Source organism: Neovison vison, chromosome 7 (assembly GCF_020171115.1).
Source record: "Neovison vison isolate M4711 chromosome 7, ASM_NN_V1, whole genome shotgun sequence".
Taxonomy (NCBI): domain Eukaryota; kingdom Metazoa; phylum Chordata; class Mammalia; order Carnivora; family Mustelidae; genus Neogale; species Neogale vison.
Window position 1 is genome coordinate 188,355,932 of NC_058097.1, and position 19,994 is coordinate 188,375,925.

Here is a 19,994-nt window from a genome sequence, read left to right on the forward strand (position 1 = left end):
TTGTGCTTTGTGGGATATTCAACCCAAGGAATGTGGCGCCACTGGCCGAGCGCAAGAGGAAACCCAAGTTCTCCAAGGAGGAGCTGGACATTCTGGTCACGGAGGTGACCCACCACGAAGCAGTTCTCTTTGGGAGGGAGACCATGCGGCTGTCCCATGCCGACAGGGACAAGATTTGGGAAGGCATAGCTCGGAAAATCACCTCCGTCAGCCAGGTCCCCCGCTCCGTCAAGGACATTAAGCACAGATGGGATGACATGAAACGGAGGACCAAGGACAAGCTGGCCTTCATGCAGCAGTCCCTGTCGGGCCCCGGGGCTGGGGGCCGGGCCCCCACCATCGTGCTCACTGCCCACGAGAGGGCCATCGAGTCAACCCTGCTCACAGCCCACTCCGGGCACAGCTTCCCCAGGGCAGAACTGGATGGCACCGACAGCCCGTCAACCAGCTGTGAGTACCGCCGGCCTCCCCTCCCGGCCTCCCCACTGCCTGCTCCCCGGCCTCCTCTTCCTCGGCCATCCCCCCCCTTCCCTGGCCCTCTCCTCTCTTCTGTCCCTCCCCGTCTCATCCAGTCTTCCCATGTACCCTTCCCTCCTTCTCCTGCTTGGTCTTCTCCGCCCTTTTCCGTTCATTCATTCTAGAATATTTCCTGAACTCTGTGCCAGGAGCTGTGCCGGGAGCTGGGAAGACAGAGTTGTATATAAAACCTACAACACCCCTGCCCTTGGGTCGTCCCTAGACTCGTGGGAATACACGAGCTTTAAGTCGTTGTACAAGGACAGCCGTTAGGAAGAGATCAAGAGTGGACGCAGGAAGTCCTGAGAGCGAGACTGACTTCCCAGGCGCACGCCCTAGACCACCTGCTCGGTGTCCCTTGGGCTCTGCGTGCACAAGGTCACGGTGCTGACTTTACTGGGCTGCTCTTGCCTTCCTGAAGTTCATAGTCATTTCTAAACAAGGGGCCCTGCATTCACATTTTGCATTTGGCCCAACCAGTTCCCTCGCTGCCTTATCTGATGGCCAGGGACCCTGGATCTGACTCTCCCTGGGGGGCAGGGGAGGGCTCCCAGGAGCGGCCTGGGAACTGGGAGGCACAGGGTGAGTAAGAGTTAACCAGCCTCGGCAGCGTGGGGCTCCGGGAGGGGAGCAGGGAGCCTCCAGGCCGAGAACTGCATGTACAGAGGCCCTGCATCAGGAAGGCGCTTGGCACGTTCCAGGACTGAGAGGAGCCAGGGAAACCCAGTGTAGCAGGCGCGGGGGAGGGGGCGTGGGAGGAAGCCAGCCAAGTCTTCAGGGCCCAGGACAGGGTGCAGGGGGTGGGGGGGGTGGGGAATCAGTCTTTTCTCTCTCTTTTCCTAATGTCTTGACTTCTGCATTCTTTTGCTGGGGCTGCCCACTCCCACTCCTCGTGGTCCTCTGCCTCTCTTCCCCGCTAAGGCACTCTCAGATCTGCCTGTCTCACCAGATCTGCTCCCTGTCCCTACTGCCCCCACGTCCCCCTCCACCTCTCTTCTGCCCCGTTCTCCTGGGTTTCCTGTGTCCCAGGATGGACTTGGATGCCTTGGGCTTGACTAGAGTCTCCAGGCCCAGCAGGCTCTAGTTGGGGCTGTAGTTCAAGCTGAGGCTCCCCTGATGGGACAGGGGGAGCAGTCAAGACCCTTCTGTGCTGGGGCCGCACCCCCTTCAGTTCTGGCTTCTGCACACGCCCGCCCCCCACCCTCAGCCCACCGTCCCAATGGGAGCCCGGCCTCTGAGAAAGGGAGCAGGGCAGGAGGACTCCAGGGAAGTCAGCGGCTGGCCAGCCTGAGGAGGGTGATTCACAAAGACCCTGCTTCCCTTCCAAGGCCCCATGCCGTTGTCGGGATTGGGATTGTGCTAGTTTCCTGTTTGGCTAGCGCTCGTGACAGGTGGCCATTTGGGGTCAGTTCTTTGGGACTCAGAAAGGAACAGAGACCGTCCCGTCTGACTTCCTTGCTATGTAGACAAGGCAGCTGAGCTCCAGAGATGAGGCAGCCCCCGAGCTAGATTCTGAACCAGGACTCAAGCCCGGGTCTGCCAGCTCCCCGTGAATCTGTGTTTTGCTAAATTGTGGGGTGATTCCGCCCAGTTACGAGAAAAAGAAGGGGGCCTACAAGTCAGTGAAGTCTATTCCCTCCATCCTGCCCTGCTCTCTCCTCCATCTCCCTAACACAGAAGATAATGAGGTTACCAAATGTGACCTGGCCTGGGCAGGGGGCGTGGGACCCCTCCCCTGCAGGCTTGGCCAGTCCCCCTTTCCCAGTCAGTGGACCCGCTGCTACAGCACGAGGCCAGAGGCTCTGTGGAAGGAGGCCCTGGAAGGGAGAGAGCACCGTCACCTCAGCCCCACCCTCTCCTTCCAGCTCTGCCACGCCAGAATGGGTGTCCTGGGATCCCCGGGGTGGGGAGGATGGCAACTGTCCCACCGGGTACGGTATGAGTAATTGGGCTCTTCCCGAGCCCGCCTGAGGGAGGCCCTGGACCCCGTGGAGGCATGCGTGTGGCTGGGGTCAGCATGAGTCTGTCTGTCCTCCCCGTCACCTCGCCTGAGGGTGGTTCCGCATTTAGCCCCCCTGGGATGCCGGGAACCCATATATTTTTTTATTCCTGCCATGGGAACCCGCTCCTGATCCGGCTCCCAAGAGAGCCGAGGCCTGAGTGTGTGGGGGCTGGGCCCCTCTCCCTGTACTGTGACTGGCTGCAAGGAGTCGTCTGTGTGAGGGCGCCTGCAAGCTGTCAGACACTCCCGGGTGGCCCACCAGGGGGGCGGGTCGAGGGGGACATCAGGGCTGGCCGCGGGAATGGCTCCCCTGCTAGACACCCCCCAGTCAGCTCCCTCCCATGCCACCCTGTGCATTGGCCCCTGTGACCACTTAGAGCTGCAGATTCTTTCCAGGCCACAAGGGGGCGCAAGCAAGTCCACCGCGCGCAGGGAGGCTGGAGCTTTTTGGCAGGTGTGGCTCCTGAGGCTTTTGCCAAGCTGCCTCCTGGCCACTCTCTTGTTTAGTTTCCCTGGCAACCCTGCCAGGTGGGCAGGTGGTTGGTTAGGTGGACAGAGCAGGTATCAGCTTTGCTCTGCCGAAACTGAGTCCCAGACAGATGAAGGGAGCCACAGGGTCGACCTGGGCTCCCCAAGACAGCCCTGACGTGGGCTATTGCGCCAGAGTGGTGCCGCTCTGGCAAGAGGAAGGGGGACCTGGGCAGTCCTCGTGCCTGCCCTTCTCCCTGGGGGCGCCTGGCTCCCACGCCTCAGGGATTTGGGGAGCAAGTGCTTCTCTGGGGGTGGGTGGTGCTGAGTGAGCCTCAGGGGTGGTGGTGCAGGGGGACCAGAGAGTGACCTGGGGGTAGGCCCAAGCCCACGGCTACCCCTGTCTTTCTGTTGTAATCATCTGCCCTTCTCTGTTTCTGTCCCCCAAGATGATGAAGATGAGGAAGCCCCCGGGCCCTCGAGGCAGCCTCTGCGGGCGTCCCTGCAACGGTCCGTGGAGGAAGAGGCCCGCCTGGCCAGGCCCACCCTGCTCCGCTCCTCCTCCTCCTCGGACCAGTCTGAGATGGTGGGTCCCAAGCCGGAGGCCCTGCCTCGGCCCTCACCCCAGGCCCAGGCCACCTGCAGGACCCCTCGGCCACACCTCAGCCCGCCTAGCACAAGCCTTGACTGGCAGCTCCTCCACGCCCACGTCCAGCAGACCGAGGCGCTCCAGCAGATCTGCCAGGAGCTGGTGACCGTGCACCGGGACATGGCGAACAGCATGCACGCCATCGGCCAGACCATGGCCGAGCTGACCAGCCGCGTCGGTCAGATGTGCCAGACGCTGACAGAGATCCGAGACGGTGTTCGGGCGTCTCAGCAGGGGCCCGATGGGGTAGCGCCCACAGGCTCGACCAGTCGGGCCGAGGCCCCGCCGGCAGAGCCCCCGCAGGCGGCCCCGGCCCCGGCCCCAGCCCCAGCCCCGGCACGGACTACCAGGTCTCGGAAGAGAAAGCACAATTGCTAGCGCAGCCCGTCCACAGGAGGAGGAAGAGAGACGGAGGATGGGGGCCCAGCTCGACACAGGAGCTCGTCTTGTGTCCGGGACTGATGGCACCTGTAGGATACCGGGGAGCCCGCCATCTCCTCCCCACGTGCAGCTCAGCGGCCCTGGGCTCCCACAGAGTGTGCTCCGGCCCCGCACCCTCGTCTTTGGTCGAGGCTGAAGATGTGGACGAAGCTGCCTGCGGGCGCTTGCTCGTGCCGGAGAGGTGGCCTCCCTGGGTCTGCACCGCAGCGGCGGGCCTCTTGGGGACGCAGGCAGCAGGAGCAGGCAGCGTCTGAATGGGGAATCCTGCTCGCCAACCTCAGGGCTGCCACAGCTGCCTCCCACGGCCAGATCCTGCTGCTTCCCAAGGGGGTGAAGCTTGAGGACGGGCAGGGGGAGCGGAGCCCCCGCCACGAGGGGCCCGTGTTCTCCTTCCCTGGGGCTCCGAGCGCGCCCGAGGGTGCCCCTGCCTTGGCCTTGCGCTTGCCCTTGCGGTGCGTGTGCTCAGCTGCTGCGCTTGCCTTTTGTGGAGTGGGGAGACGAATGGGATGGCGTCGGAGGAAGGAGAAGATGCCCTGGTGTTCTCAGGGCACCTTCCACTTTCCCTGCATTTGCAGATGTGTGATCTCAGTGGGTACTCAGGACAGCTGGAGAGGCAGCCGAGCCGGGTGTTTCCGGCACCGTCAAGACCAGCATCACCTGCATTTCATAGATGACAGATGACGCAACAGTTAGGCCAGGTGTGGGGCGGCGGGGTGGGGAGCAGGCGGGTCCGGAAGCGGGGTCTGTGGATTCGCCCAGCTCCCCTGGTCAGAGGCCAGATCTGGAGTTGGGAGGGGGTGGTGCTCCTTGCCTCCTCTCTCCTGGGGTGCCCCTAGGAGGCAACAACAGCATTTAGGAAGTGAGTCCCTGACACCACCCTGGCACTAAGGCCAGGGTGCTGGGGAGAGGCAGGGCCCGAGCCTTGGCACCCACAGGGTGACTCCTCCTGTGGCTTCTAGAAGAACCCAGCAGGGCTCCTGTCCCATCCAAGCTCCAGCATGCCTCGCCTCCGCTTGCTTGGGCTGCATATGCATTAGCTACCCACGTGTCTAGCTTCATGTTTCATTGTGGAGTGTGGACAGACAGCCAGGTTCCTCGAGTCGGGGGTGGGGTGGGGTGGCACTTGCGAGCTTAGCTCTCCCCCATGTGTAGCTCAGCTCTGTGTCCTCTTTGCTCCCTGGCCCGAGGCTGACCCCAGCAGAAGCTCTCCCCCTGCCCGCCCCGCCCCCCCCCCGCCACCCTCGCCCACGTCCGCCCCCTAGAGCCATGGTGGGGGTGGGAGGACTGCTCTCCCCAGTGCCTGCTGTGGCTGTTCCTGGAGTGCTGCTTCTAAAGCCAGACCACGCTTTGTCCCATATTGAGAGCATGAGGGACACCGGCAATGTCCCTGTGTCCTCAGCTCTATCTCCCCACTCTGTGGTTCTTTGGGGACTCCTGCTACCCCAGACCGAACAGCCCCCTGTCCGACAGCCCAGTGGCTTGATCCTTGCCTGGCATCCCCTGCCCTCCAATGCTGGAATCCAAGATTGCCTTCCCAAGTCTTTTTGTTAAGATGGCAATAAAAAGAAATTGATCTCACACTTGGAACGCACCCAGTCTCCAGGATCTTTCTTTGGTGTATATTCTCTTTCTTCGCTTCCTGTGAAAACCTCAAGGCCCGCAGAGCAGGGGTTAGGTGACCGAGGGAAAGCATGCCAGCCAGAGGGGCTCCAGCGCCGCCGGCATTTCCTGGCTCCGAAAGGACTCAGATGGCCTGCATCGGGCGCCATGCTAGCTAGCCCTGTGAGGACAGGAACGGAACTGGGGAGCTGAGTGAGACGAAGCAGCCACATAGGAAACCGTTCAGCCATGCTTGAAGTCTCTGCACAGCACAAGCAGAGCGTGCGTGACTAAGTGACTTTTACCTTCTGCTCCTTAAAAATAGTTAGGGGTCCTGGAAAAACAAAAGTCACCATTTCTGACAGGAGACTCTAGAAGGATCAGGGGCTATCCATTTGCCAGTGTACTTCAGGGACCAGCCTGAGGCATGAACTTTTTTGGGGGGACGTCTCCCCACTGATCCTGGTATCTGTCACAAGGCAGGACCCCGCCCACCGAAAGCTGAGGCTTTCAAAGTAGCCAGAGCAGTTCCTCCAGGTCCCTTTGGGAGCCTCCTCAGAAGAGAAGGGACCTCCTAACCCGGGTGTTGCCCAGGCTTCCTCCTAGTCACACAGAGAGATCCTCCCAAGCAGGAAATCCCCAACTCCCGACCAGGGATCTATCCCCTCTCTAGAAGTTTCCAGCTCCCCTTTGACCTCCTGGAATCCAGCTCATCCTCTTCTGTTCTTGGCCGGAAAGCAGGGCCGTGGAAATCAAACGTAATCCCATTTCTGCCACAGGCAAAGATACTGGGAAGCTGGGATCTTCTCCAGCCCCGTCCAAGAGCTGAGCAGGAACTGACAGGCCCCTCCCTCTGTTCCTGGAGAGGGAAGGGATCAAGTTGGAAGCAAAGGGGACAGAGAGATGAAAAGCCTGTGAACTTGAGATGAAGTTTCTTTAGTTTCTTTTTGTTGGCTTTAGTGGGGACTGTGGGTCTGGCTCATCAAAACAGGAAGGCGAAACTGGGGCCAGTGGTTGGAAGTGAGTGGGCAGCCAATTTCAGCGTAAGATAGGGAAGTCCGACCTAAGGGCCTGATGCCTCCAGCCACTTTGAGAGCTGGCTGTGTGATGTTCTGGCGGAGGCTGGGTGCCCATCTGACCCAAAGACCCACCCTGCTCAGAGACCTAAACATGTGTGAGAAAACAGAACCCAGCCCCTTTTTGGTCCCTCCTTCCCATTTCTGGCTCCGTGGCTGGTGTAATTTCCTTTCTGTCAGAGACATACCCACTGAGCAGGACCGTCTGAGCCTGGCCTTTATACGCCCCCACTCCAACAAAATGGCTGTCCCGTAGGTTATTTTCTCTCTTCTGTTGGAACTGATAGTCATTTCCTGACCCAGCTAGAAAATATGGTGCATTTGATAAGACTCAGTGGGTGATGTATAAAAAGTGTTGTCTTAGTGCTTATCTATCCAGTACCCAAAGTCCGCAAGGAGTTCAGAATAAAAACAATCCATTCTCATCATGAAACGTTCAGTCCAGAAAACAAGCTGCCTCCCCCATCCCCTTGATTGCTTCAAAGGGCATCAGCTTTGTGGGTCTGACTTGAAAAGCCATCAGATGAGCCCTAGCATTTGAGTGGCCTGTGTTAGCCATTTTCCGCCTCATTCTGACATACTCTGTGCCTTTTCTCCAACAAAGTAGTGACCTAGAAACAACAGATCGGAGATTTTCACTCTCCAGAAGCCTTATCTTCCAGGAAGGGCTCTCGGAATGGGACAGGCGTGGCTCTTCATAAAGGGATTGTCGTATGGGGATAGGAGGATTCTGGGAGTAGATCAAACCATTGGGTATTACTGCAAAATATTGGTAAGAGGGGGATCTCATTAGAAGCCATTTGTGTTGGGACTCAGCTTGACTCCATTTACCATCTTGAGGGGACGGGTTGTTAACACTTTGCTGGGAGTTGCCATATATGTCATATTTCAAGGGCCAAGTTTCAGAACAACCAAATACAACCAGATACTGAACAAATTCTGATCTGTCTTGGAAGATGGGATCGCTACAAAGACTACAAAGACTTGGCGTTCTCTTCGAAACCTTGATTCTTATCGGGCAGGAAACCACCAGGCGTAGAAAGGGAAATTGACCTGAATCTTTATAAAGCTTCGGACCTAGTCTAGAAGTTGTTCTTTTGAAGAAATGCCTGAGAGTTACGTGCTCCTCATCTCTCTTTCTCCTAAGGTTGAATGCCAGAGGAAATAATTCTAGGTTTTAGAGCTCGATGATTGCTTAAATACCCCGCAAAAAAGAGAAGAGTGTCTCTTTCCTTGTGCTTTGTGGTCCAAGTGATTCTTGTGAGGGAAGATGAATGAATGGTTTGCCTTCTGAACCCGGGAGTAGGAAACTTTGGATCTACCCCAGTTCTGTGCTAACCACAAGGGTGATTAATTGTGGATGTCAAACCCCAAGCTTTCACTAAACTGGGGACTGGAAAATATTTTGCACATTCAGAAGAAATCTCAGTTCTGGAGGAAAGAGGACCCCTGGCCTAAAGAAGCCTTTCCGAACGAATACTTCGGAGTCACAACTCTCTAGCACAGGGGGCTGCTTTCCTCCAGAACTGAGATTTCTTCTGAAATCTCATGAAAGCTCATGTCTGATGCTGACAAGCGCAGATGCGTTGAGGCTAAGTTCCTGGACCCAAGCAAGTTCTGGGGATCGAAACTCCCAAAATCCTGCAAGCGTGACCACCCCCTGGCAGGGTGGAGGCTGCTTCTTCTCTCAACAGGGGTGAAGCAGCCAAAAACTCACGTTTGCCCTCCAGCCATCCTTGGCCTTACTCCCACAACCCGGGGACCCGTGCTGCAGCCGATTCCTAGGGGGATTGGTCCCTGAGCTCTAGTTGTCCCCTTGTAAGGTCATGGCCTCCTCCAGGGTCGAGTAGAACAGAGTCCACAGGGGACTGTCCCCGACAACACGGGGCAATGTAGATTGGCAATATGGCTGGCCGCCAGGACGGCACCAGTCCTGGAATTGGCGTTCGTGCATGTCTGTTTTTTAGGGGGTGCCTGTGGGGGTAACTGTAGTAATTGCTTAACAAGGAAAACTTGGAAAATACAGAGAAAAAACTGATAAAACAGATCCCCCGGTAATGGGTAATCAATCACTGGTAAAACAGCGGTGTATTTCTTTCAAGTCGCTTCCCGAGGCGTGTTTTGAAAGCATGATTGGAACCGTAAAGTAAACAGTTTCCAGTCCTACTGTTCTCGCCCTGCGTTCTATCAGGACCGTTTTTCCACGTCGTGAAAAATCCTTTGCAAACATTTTCTTTAGATGAGTAACAACATTCCATCGTACGGATATACCATGGTTTACTGAACCGCTTCTCCAGTATTAGAGGTTTCGGTGTCTTTGCTTTTGCACGATTGTAAACAGTGGCACAGGCAGGGTGATGGGAGCACAGTTTGTCTACTTGGTCTGCATCTCATGGTCCCTTTTTAAATTTTGCAAAATTTGTGACAAAACGTACATACCATAAAACCATGACCATGTTAACCACTCTTTTTTCAGGTGTACAGTTCGGTGGCATTCATTTCATTTACACTGGGCACCCATCACGACCATCCCTCTCCAGAGCCCTTTTCGTCTTGTCCAACTGAGACAGGATGCCCATTAAACCCTAACTCCCCATTCCCCAGCCGCCACCCCCCCGTGCCCCACCCCCGCACCCCACCCCCGCCCCACCCCGCTTACCACTCTTGTACTTTCTGTCTCCCTGAATTTAACTATTCTATTCAGACTAAGTACCTCATATCAATGGAATCTTACGGTATTTGTCCTTTTGTGACCTGCTTATTTCACTTAGTATGTATCTTCAAGGTTCATTCATGTGCTAGCATATAGCAGAATTTCCTTCCTTTTTCAAGCCCTATAATGCGCAGCGTGTGCGTACCCCACATTCTATTTATCCATTTATCCACTAGTGGATGCACGGGTTGCTTCTACCGCCCAACTATTGTGAATCGTGCTGCTAGGAAGGTGGGTCCACGAATACTTGTTCGAGTCCGTATTACCAAATTTGTGTCCCAAAGGGCCGGGCCAATTTACTCTCTACCATTAGGATGGGAAATGCTTTTCTAGCCAATATGGATCTTATTGTTAAAAAAAAAAAAAAAGGAGAGAAATCTGTGCCAATGAGACAAGTTGCTACTTTGTGTTTCTTATCAGTGATGCTGAATACTTTCCATTTGTTCATTTGTTCATGACCCCTGTGGATTTTTTTCCGTGAATTACTCCTTACCCTGGACTGTTCTACAGACAGCTCTCTGGGTTAGGCCAGTCAGACAGATTTTGATTTCTTCCCTTCCTTTGAGACAAACCATAACCTAAGGGAAAAAGGTTTATTTTTCCAAATTTCCTAGATCCTTAAGACGTCAAATAATTTCCTCTTTTGATCTCTATGCCTCCACTTCTCTGTACGTGTTATGTCATCTCATCTTTTAGAGGAGGCAGGTTGGATGTTGGAAATGTGATTTCAGGGAGAGCTGGGGAAGGGAGAGATACTGAGGGTTTGGTGGAACTTTCAATGTTATCTGCGTGTCACTGGGTTGGTGCTTCACAGACTCACGGAGAAGCTGTGAGTTCTACAGGGGAAAATATAGACTCAAAGCTCCCATTTATTAGCTGTGTGGCCTTGGGCAAGTCACTTACCTTCTCTGAGCCTTAGATTCCTTACCTTAAAATAACTTAGATTAATGAGTGGTTGCTAATCCTTTCTTGTCACTTATCTACCTCATCTTCTGTCTGGATTGGACACCCACTTTTTAAAGATATTAATCTTCCGCATTTATTAATTGCCCTTTTGGGCACCCTCATCACATGAGTTATTTCTGCTGGGCTTTGTGAAATACTGGAAAGAGTCCGAGAACCCCACACTCCCCACCATCGGAGGCCTGTGGGTGTCTGGGAATCCCTGCATTTAAAAGTTAGTGAGGAAGAAATGACCTGATCTTTCTGGTTTGCTGTCATTTTTGTAACCGGTGTTGAATTGTATATTTACCAGAATCTGGGAAGTAGGCAGGGCAACTGTCATTTCTAGGCTCAGAAAACACAGATTCTCAGAGGCTCAAAGACTTGCTCAAGGTCACACAAAAAGGTGAGGTTGAGGCCAGGGACGGGCCCCTAGCTGGTGTCCCAATCGTGGACAGGCAGCTGCCTCTGGACTTTTCAGCACATGCCACATGCTGGTGGACCTCTGACCTCCCAAGTCTGCCCGGCACCGTGCCTGGCCCTGGCAGGCACTCAGTGATGAGTGGCCTGTGTGTTCTCACCTGTCCCCCTCACCCCCAGGTACGTGGTCATCTCCCGGGAGGAGAGGGAGCAGAACCTGCTGGCCTTCCAGCACAGCGAGCGCATCTACTTCCGAGCGTGCCGGGACATCCGGCCCGGGGAACGGCTCCGGGTCTGGTACAGTGAGGACTACATGAGGCGTCTACACAGCATGTCCCAGGAAACCATCCACCGCAATCTGGCCAGAGGTGAGTACCCACCCCGAGGTGAGGGCCACGCCTGCCACCCAACACAGGGGAAGCCAGCTTCTGTGGGTGCTTCCTAAGAAAACCGATGGGAAACGCAGTCTACCAGCAATGGGGAGACCCAGAGGGACTTTGGGGGGGGTGGGGGAATGGGCAGCTGGTCTGGGTGTGAGCGACAGCTCTGGGGAGGGCGGCAGGCACTCCTGCGTGCTGTCCTCCCTCAGAAACCCTGTTACAGACGTTTGAGAGTATCCAAAGAGACGAGGCCCCAGAGCTAAGCATGGACATTTCATCAAAATTGATCCTCTTTGACCAAGTCAAAGGGACGGAAAGGTGCTAGAAGGTGCCACTGGCTCGGTAGTAGCGAGCATGCTGGGAGAAGTAGGTGGTACCACACAGAACACATCAAGAGCAATGGCCACCTTGACCCCTGTAAGCCCTCAACTGTGAGTTCTTGATTCTAATGATTCCCTGTGAACTGTGATCCCCATCTCACAACTGCAGAAACCTAGCACCAGATAAATACGGTGACCCCCACCCCCCGCCCTGGGGTCACATGGCTGGGAAGAGTAGTGCGGGGTTTCTCGTGCACATCGGTCTCAGTGCAAGGTCTAGCCTCTAACTTACAGTGTTATAGGCCTCTCTGACCAAACTAGTTTCTTCACTACTACCTCCTGGTCTCCTTGGAAGGCCAAGTCCCATGCTGTGCACGAACAGTGTCTATTAGAAGGCTGGAGGGAGGTGGGAAGGAGACCGTAGGTGTCGGTGATGGCTTGGTGGGTGAGATGTTCATCCAGACTCCATTTAAATGAGTCATTGGAAGGTGGCTTAAAATACGCCCCAGCCCCTAGCCCTTTGCCTCTCTGCCATATCCTCAGTCTGGCCAAGGCAAACTGGTGAGTCTGGCTCCTTCTTTCCAGGACCTTCCTTGCGCTAAAAATACACATTCAAATACCCAGAGTCCATGTGGTTCCAGGAACCAGGGCTATCCCCAGGCCCGACCATATCACATTCCTGAGCAACCTACTTATTGGAAATAAATCTTCATGTGGAGTGTGAGTGGAGACGAGGAAGAGGGAGTGGGGTGGCCCGTTGCAATTAAGCTATTTTTAGAAACAAAACAGAATAAAGCAGATTGTGGACATTGAATGCACAGCTACTGCCTGACTTGGTAAAAGGTATCTGTGATTGGATGGGCAGTGACAAGGCCCAGTAGACATACCCACTTCTTGTCTTCTTCGGATCTGGGGGTTGGGCATAGGCTGATTTCTCGCGGGAAGGCACGTTTCTATGATGAGATTGCCACGGTTTCCATTTGACCTCTGAAGATGCCTTATGTAAGCGTGTCTGGTACCTAGTAGCAGCTCAATAAATCTTTGTCGAATGGATAAAAAAAGAAATGAATGAAGACATCCAAGAAGTCTCCACGAGAACCGTATCACCAGAAGAAAAGAAAACCAAGAGAAGTCATGTCTGAGGACACAGGTTTCATCCCTTGGCCGTAATCTTCTTGAATTCTTCAGGATTTATAATGTCCTTTCCCCCCTCCCAGTGTCTTCTCCAAAGTACCTCAAGCTGCAGTCGTCCTGAGAGAGCTCTGAGACCCAAGGGGAATGCTCAGAGAAGGGAGTGAGCTTTCAGGAGTGGTTCAAAGGAAGCGTGGCAGAGAGATTTGAAATGAGATCCATGAAGACTTGCAAAGATACAGGAGGCTGGCCAGGCTGAGCAGTAGGAAACAGGAAGGACACCGAAAGGCACCGTGTGGGGCAGGGCCAGAGCGGGGGAGGGGGTATGGGGATGTTGGTCCTAAAGCCCTTGGGAGCAGTGATGAGCTCAGTGGCCTTTGGATGCGGCAGTGGCTCTGTAGCCGGTAGTTTCGGCGGACTGAATAGCTAGCTGGTGGAAGCTTAGACTGTTGTGCCAGCCCCGCTCGGGAAAGGGGATTCCTACCCTCAATCACTGAAGGTCTTGCATGGAAGGAGGTTTCTTTGTAATTGGAGGCTGGGGCCCTGAGAAAGGCCAGAGCGTGAATTATTAGTCCTTCTTAAGTAGGGACATTACTCGGAGCCCAGAACTGTTTCCTGAAGACAGTGTAAATTATGCCTTTGTGGTTATCTTGTAAGAACAGGATGCATCTGATACAGTGTTTTCAAAAAATTTATGTTATTTGATCTACTTTGAGTTACTGATTCACTTTGTGGTGTTTTCCCCCATATTTTATGGAGGCTTTGAAATCAATTCCATTGCTGCTTAAAGGATTTTTTCAGCCCCTAGATTTTTCTGGAAGGCTTGGGCCCCCAAGAAGTCTCCCATGCATCCTAGAAAATCTGAATGACCCTGTCTTTGAGCAGAGAGGCATGAGGACTCCCTGGTAATGTGTAGCCTTGACCTTCCGACATCCTCAGCTCTTTGCTGCCTGACTGGTCCGTGAGAAGTGACAGGGTGGCCCTTGATGTTTAGAGATTCTAAATGGAAAAGTGTCGCATCTGATGTGTAATACAAACCTGGCTTTTTTTTTTTAAACAAGCGTTCATCTTCACGCTTTCTGCCCCTCAGCTGTTATGGAAGTGTAAGCTATGAGAGTCACCTGACTTCCAGTGACCTTGAACATGAGGCTGCTCCTCAGGCGTTCATGTGAGGACAGAAGAGGGGTGTCCTGAATAAGGTAGTCTCTTTTTGCTGTTACCTATAGGAAACACGGATTTCCTACATGGCCCAGGGCACAGCCCCTCTCGCCAGCTGTGGGAAGCCAGGGCTCTGTCTTCTGGAATACCTAGATCACTCACAGAGACCCCTTGCCCTTCATTCAGAGGTTGTTTTGTTTGTTTTTTTAGCAAACCCCGCTTCCGGAAGCCTAATGGCAATGTATATTTGGGACAAGTCCTTGCCCAGAGTCATCTCCCAGGGCCCTGCCCCAATCTAGGAAGGCTTTGTGATTTCCCAGTCCCATGGGCTGCTGTCAGGACCTTCTGAGGGTTCCCCTTGAGCATCTGTACCCCCCAGCGAACCCACTTCTGTAGCCATTTATGAAACTATGTCGGCTGTTTCAAAGCATCAGGCTAAAATTACTGTTGGGAGCTTACCAACATCTTTGAAGTCAGTCACATGATGGCAATAGATAGAAAAGGGAACGTCCCTTGAAGGATCAGGTAAGGAGACACAGCTATAATTCAAGAATGCTTTGGGTCAGTGCGGTCACGCCGCTCTGGCCCTACGGAGCCATCTGGAAGCAGGCAGGGAGCAGGGAGGAGCGGACGCGGTGTTTCCTGCGTACCTTTTACCAAGTCGAAGCAGACATCTTCCGATTGCCAGGCCTGGACAAGAAGCCCAGAGGGTGGGGATCCACACGCGCTGAGCTCTGAGGTCTGCTCCCACCTGCCCAGTCTGATTGGTGGGGTGTCCGCGTCTAGGGTGACCGCACTCCCGACTGCCTTCCCCTCCAGCATTCCCTGGACCTATAAATGTGCAGCGTACAGACATAAGTCTCCCTCGAAACGGTCTTTTTCAAGAATTCTTCCCACTTCTTTGGGTCCCACTCTAGACCCTACGACCCACTGAGTGACTCACCTCTCCCTTTCTGTCGTATCTGCCCCCCACAGGGCCAGCCCCAGAGGAATGTGTCCGGTGAACTGGCTAGCAGGAGACCTGCTTTGTTTTCTGTCGGTTTCTCCCACTTCGGGGCTTTTCCCCACATCCTCACACCCTGGTTTTCCTTCCTAGGAGAGAAGAGGTTGCAGAGGGAGAAGTCTGAACAGGCTCTGGATAACCCAGAAGACCTGAGGGGTCCCATTCAGCTCCCCGTGTTGAGACAGGGCAAAAGTCCGTACAAGCGTGGCTTTGACGAGGGGGACGCACACCCCCAGGCCAAGAAGAAGAAGATTGACCTCATTTTCAAGGATGTGTTGGAGGCTTCGCTGGAGTCTGCAAAGGCGGAAGCTCGTCAGTTGGCTTTGAGCACCTCGCTGGTCATCAGGAAGGTCCCCAAGTACCAGGACGATGCCTACAGTCGGTGTGCAATGAGCGTGTCCCATGGCGTGCAGAATGTCAGCCGGACCTCAGGGGAAGGGGACTGGAAGGTCCCGCAGGGGGCTTCCAAGGAGCCAGGCCCGTTGGAGGATGAAGAGGAGGAGCCTTCATCCTTCAAGGCCGACAGTCCTGCAGAGGCCTCCCTTGCGTCGGACCCTCACGAGCTTCCCACCACCTCCTTTTGCCCTAACTGTATCCGCCTAAAGAAGAAGGTTCGGGAACTCCAGGCCGAACTAGACATGCTTAAGTCCGGGAAGCTTCCCGAGCCCCCCGTATTGCCAACACAGGTACTGGAGCTCCCAGAGTTCTCGGACCCTGCAGGTAAGTTGGTGTGGTTGAGATGGTGGTCGGAGGGAAGAGCTCCCCGTGGCCAGTGTGAGGGGGCCAGGCGTGCTCTGCGGGAGCCACCTTTGGGGAGCCCCACGCCCGCAGGTGCCTGCCTCAGACAGGCTGCTCTGCAGCCCCCGGGGGGGTGCTTTGTGTCTCGCCCTTGTATCCTCCTCGTCAATAAAGGAAGTTCCACTGCAGGAGGGGTGTGTGCTGTGTTCTTGACCCGTTGCCCTTCTCTGGCGGTCCTGGGGGTGTCTTAGGCCCATGCTCAACTTCCAAACCCAATCTTTGTCTCTGCCCCCGCCCAAGCAGGGCAGCTCACAGCTGGGTCGGTGCGGAGAGCTCCCGGCCTTCTCAAACTCAGCCCCGGGACACGGCCTCGTTCTTCTCTCCCGAGTTGCTGTTCTGCCACACATGGTCCTCTCTCCCCTGCCTGGAACTCCAGAAGGCCTGGGACATACGACCCGTGGCTGCACACCTTGGCCCTTTTCTGTTGGCTGCCTGGATGTTCTAGAGCCCGTCGACAACCAGGAAGGGTTTTTCAGTACACAGCTGCAGCCGAGACCGAGTATTTACATAGCATTTCCTATTTTAACCACATCCCTTAGCTCAGAATGAGGTGTTTCAGATATTCAAAGCATGCGTCTTAACTCAGCTGCATTCTGATCCTGAAATAAGCTGGGGCCGTGGCAAGCTGCCTGCGTTGGAGGGCAGCACACCTCCCTGATCACGTTAGCGCCCAGAGAAACGGAGCCCCACGACTTGGCTGTCTGTGTGACCGGGGCAGGCTGGGTGCGCTGTATTCTCTCCCTCGGGCTGTTCCCGCAGTGGCCCCAGCGGCTCAGCCGGTAGAGAAGGTGGAGTTCCTTGAGCGCCCACTAGTGGAAGGTAAAGGCAGGCCGCCTGGAGCAGGAAGGCCACCAGCCTGATCCCCGGAGAGCAAAGGTCACTCGCGGAGCACAGGAGTGCGCATTAAAATAAACGAAAGAACGAACGAATGAATAAATAAATAAATAGATAAATAAATAAATAAATTCTAGGCTGGGATTCAGTCTGTCCCCAGATCTGGCCTCTGTTTCGCAGGGTGTGCCACCGACCTCTCGCGGGGAGCCCCCGCTCATTCTGGAACCACCTGCCGTTTTGGCCACTCGAGGTTCAATGTTTCCTTCCCATTTGTCTTCCAGCCTCGGAGAGCCTGGTCTCCGGCCCCGCCCTCATGGAGGACGACGACCAGGAGGTCGATTCTGCCGACGAGTCCGTGTCCAACGACATGATGACCGCCGCCGACGAGCCCTCCAAGCTGTCCTCCGCCAGCGGGCGCCGCATCCGCCGCTTCAAGCAGGAGTGGCTGAAGAAGTTCTGGTTCCTGCGGTACTCCCCGACCCTCAACGAGATGTGGTGCCACGTATGCCGTCAGTACACCGTGCAGTCGTCCCGCACGTCGGCCTTCATCATCGGTTCCAAGCAGTTCAAGATCCACACCATCAAGCTGCACAGCCAGAGCAACCTGCACAAGAAGTGTCTGCAGCTGTACAAGCTGCGGATGCACCCCGAGAAGACGGAGGAGATGTGCCGCAACATGACGCTGCTCTTCAACACCGCCTACCACCTGGCGCTCGAGGGCCGGCCCTACCTGGACTTCCGGCCACTGGCCGAGCTCCTGCGCAAGTGCGAGCTCAAGGTGGTGGACCAGTACATGAACGAGGGTGACTGCCAGATCCTCATTCACCACATCGCGCGCGCGCTGCGCGAGGACCTGGTGGAGCGCGTCCGCCAGTCGCCCTGCCTCAGCATCATCTTGGACGGGCAGAGCGACGACCTGCTGGCCGACACGGTGGCCGTCTATGTCCAGTACACCAGCAGCGACGGCCCCCCGGCCACCGAGTTCCTGTCCCTGCAGGAGCTGGGCTTCTCCAGCACCGAGAGCTACCTGCAGGCGCTCGACCGGGCCTTCTCGGCCCTGGGCATCCGGCTGCAGGACGAGAAGCCCACTGTAGGCCTGGGCATCGACGGAGCCAACGTCACGGCTAGCCTGCGCGCCAGCATGTTCATGACCATCCGCAAGACGCTGCCGTGGCTGCTGTGCCTGCCCTTCATGGTGCACCGGCCCCACCTGGAGATCCTGGACGCCATCAGCGGCAAGGAGCTGCCCTGCCTGGAGGAGCTGGAGAACAACCTGAAACAGTTGCTGAGTTTCTACCGGTACTCGCCGCGCCTCATGGGCGAGCTGCGGTCCACGGCGTCCACCCTGTGCGAGGAGACGGAGTTCCTGGGGGACATCCGCGCCGTGAGGTGGATCATCGGGGAGCAGAACGTCCTCAACGCCCTCATTAAAGACTACCTGGAGGTGGTGGCCCACCTCAAGGACGTCAGCAGCCAGACGCAGCGGGCCGACGCGTCGGCCATTGCGCTGGCCCTGCTTCAGTTCCTCATGGACTACCAGTCCGTCAAGCTCATCTACTTCCTCCTCGACGTGATCGCTGTGCTCTCGCGCCTGGCCTATGTCTTCCAGGGCGAGTACCTCCTGGTGTCGCAGGTGGACGACAAGATCGAGGAGGCCATCCAGGAGGTCAGCCGCCTGGCCGACTCCCCCGGGGAGTACCTGCAGGAGTTCGAGGAGAACTTCCGAGAGAGCTTCAACGGAATCGCCATGAAGAACCTCAGGGTGGCCGAAGCCAAGTTCCAGTCCGTCAGGGAGAAGATCTGCCAGAAGACCCAGGTGATCCTGGCTCAGAGGTTTGATTCCCGCAGCCGGATCTTCGTGAAGGCCTGCCAGGTGTTCGACCTGGCCGCCTGGCCCAGGAACAGCGAGGAGCTCCTGAGCTATGGCAAGGAGGACATGGTGCAGATATTCGATCACCTGGAGGCCATCCCGACCTTCTCCCGGGATGTCTGCAGGGAGGGGCTGGATCCCCGGGGCAGCTTGCTGATGGAGTGGCGGGAGCTCAAGGCGGATTACTATACCAAAAATGGCTTCAAAGACCTGATCGGCCACATCTGCAAGTACAAACAGCGCTTCCCGCTCTTGAACAAGATCATCCAGGTCCTCAAAGTCCTCCCCACGTCCACTGCCTGCTGCGAGAAAGGCCGCAATGCCCTGCAGCGAGTCCGCAAAAACCACCGCTCCCGCCTGACCCTGGAGCAGCTCAGCGACCTGCTGACCATCGCTGTGAACGGCCCGCCGATCGCCAACTTCGATGCCAAGCGAGCCCTGGACAGCTGGTTCGAGGAGAAATCTGGCAACAGTTACGCGCTGTCTGCCGAGGTCCTCAGCAGGATGTCGGTGCTGGAGCAGAAGCCCGTGCTGCAGACCGTGGACCACGGGTCCGAGTTTTACCCGGACATCTAGGGGGCCAGCGACCCAGAGTTCACTAAGCTGTTGAATATTTTTTTAATCTATACTCATAAGCTTTGATATATTATATAAATATATATTATATATATATATATATACACACATATATATATATATAAACCCACACTGAAAATTTTTAAAAAACAAGGTGACGCTCCACCAGAAGCCACTGGGAGCTTTCAGAAAGGAACGACGTTGGAAACGGACTCTCCTCTACACGATCTGGCAGCTGTAGCCTCCGTGGCCATCCTTTTCCCTCACGGAAGCCCGTGCTGGGGTCACATGCATTCCCGCCTCACAGCCAACCAACAGCCTGAAGCTTAAGTGACTGGCATCCGGTCGAGGTGGTTTGTTGTACGTTTTTGCTTGGGGATGGAGCGGTTTGGGTTTGGGTTTGGGTTTCTGTTCTTGCCTTTCCTTTTCTCATTCGGTCTGCGTCGGGGTCGTCGGCCCCTTCGTGGCCATGCTGGTGGAGCTGAATCCCATCTCTGATTTGGGACGGGGTGGGTGGTGTATCTGGATCAGGGCTTATGACTCTTTCCCTCTCCCCCTGATTTCAGCTCAACAGGTCTGTATGCATTTCCTGAGGAGTGGTCTTTCACTGTCTTAGAAACAAACCTGTCGGTCAAACTGTGACACCCACTACTTGCCCACCTCTGTAGCCTCTCCCATCCCTGGGTTATGGATTCCCTCCTTCCAGAACCCCCGATCCTAAATATCTTACCTGTTATCCTGAAGGCAAAATTGCCTTACCACCGAGCTTGAAATCCTGGGAAAGGGACAAGGTGTGTGTCTATGGGGAAGGAAGGGATTTTTTGCATTTCTGTTCTTATGTAGTGTGGGGTAAAATAATTTAATTCCAGTCAGATCCGGGACTGTGGGGGAAATGAAGAGCCAAGAAATCCAGACCCTAACAGGGCAGGGATTTGGGGCTAAAAACAAGTAAAATGAAAGGTATGTATTTCATTTACATGAATTATTTATGCTCTGTCTTTATAATCACAGAATGTGTCGGGGGTATTTTTGTTGTTGTTCCTTAAATAATCAAATGCCTGCTCTAGTTCAGTGGCAGGAGATGTCAATGCAAGTTGT

At 55.2% G+C, this 19,994-nt stretch overlaps 1 protein-coding gene across 4 annotated transcripts in view; it reads left to right on the forward strand.

Moving 5' to 3' along the window:
• Nucleotides 1-18,954, forward strand: part of PRDM11 (PR/SET domain 11) — a 78,321-nt gene extending 59,367 nt beyond the window's left edge. For 2 of the 4 annotated variants that reach the window (XM_044259141.1, XM_044259140.1), the window contains exons 6-8: nucleotides 11,007-11,194; nucleotides 14,912-15,538; nucleotides 16,732-18,954. In XM_044259141.1, coding sequence (XP_044115076.1) covers nucleotides 11,007-11,194; nucleotides 14,912-15,538; nucleotides 16,732-18,896 — 2,980 coding nt within the window. In that variant the 3' untranslated portion in view covers nucleotides 18,897-18,954. Of the gene's footprint in view, nucleotides 1-28; nucleotides 451-3,435; nucleotides 4,484-11,006; nucleotides 11,195-14,911; nucleotides 15,539-16,731 lie in introns of those variants that run through there. The other 2 variants (XM_044259142.1, XM_044259143.1) reach the window with 2 other exon arrangements.
• The last annotated feature ends 1,040 nt before the right edge of the window (nucleotides 18,955-19,994 follow it).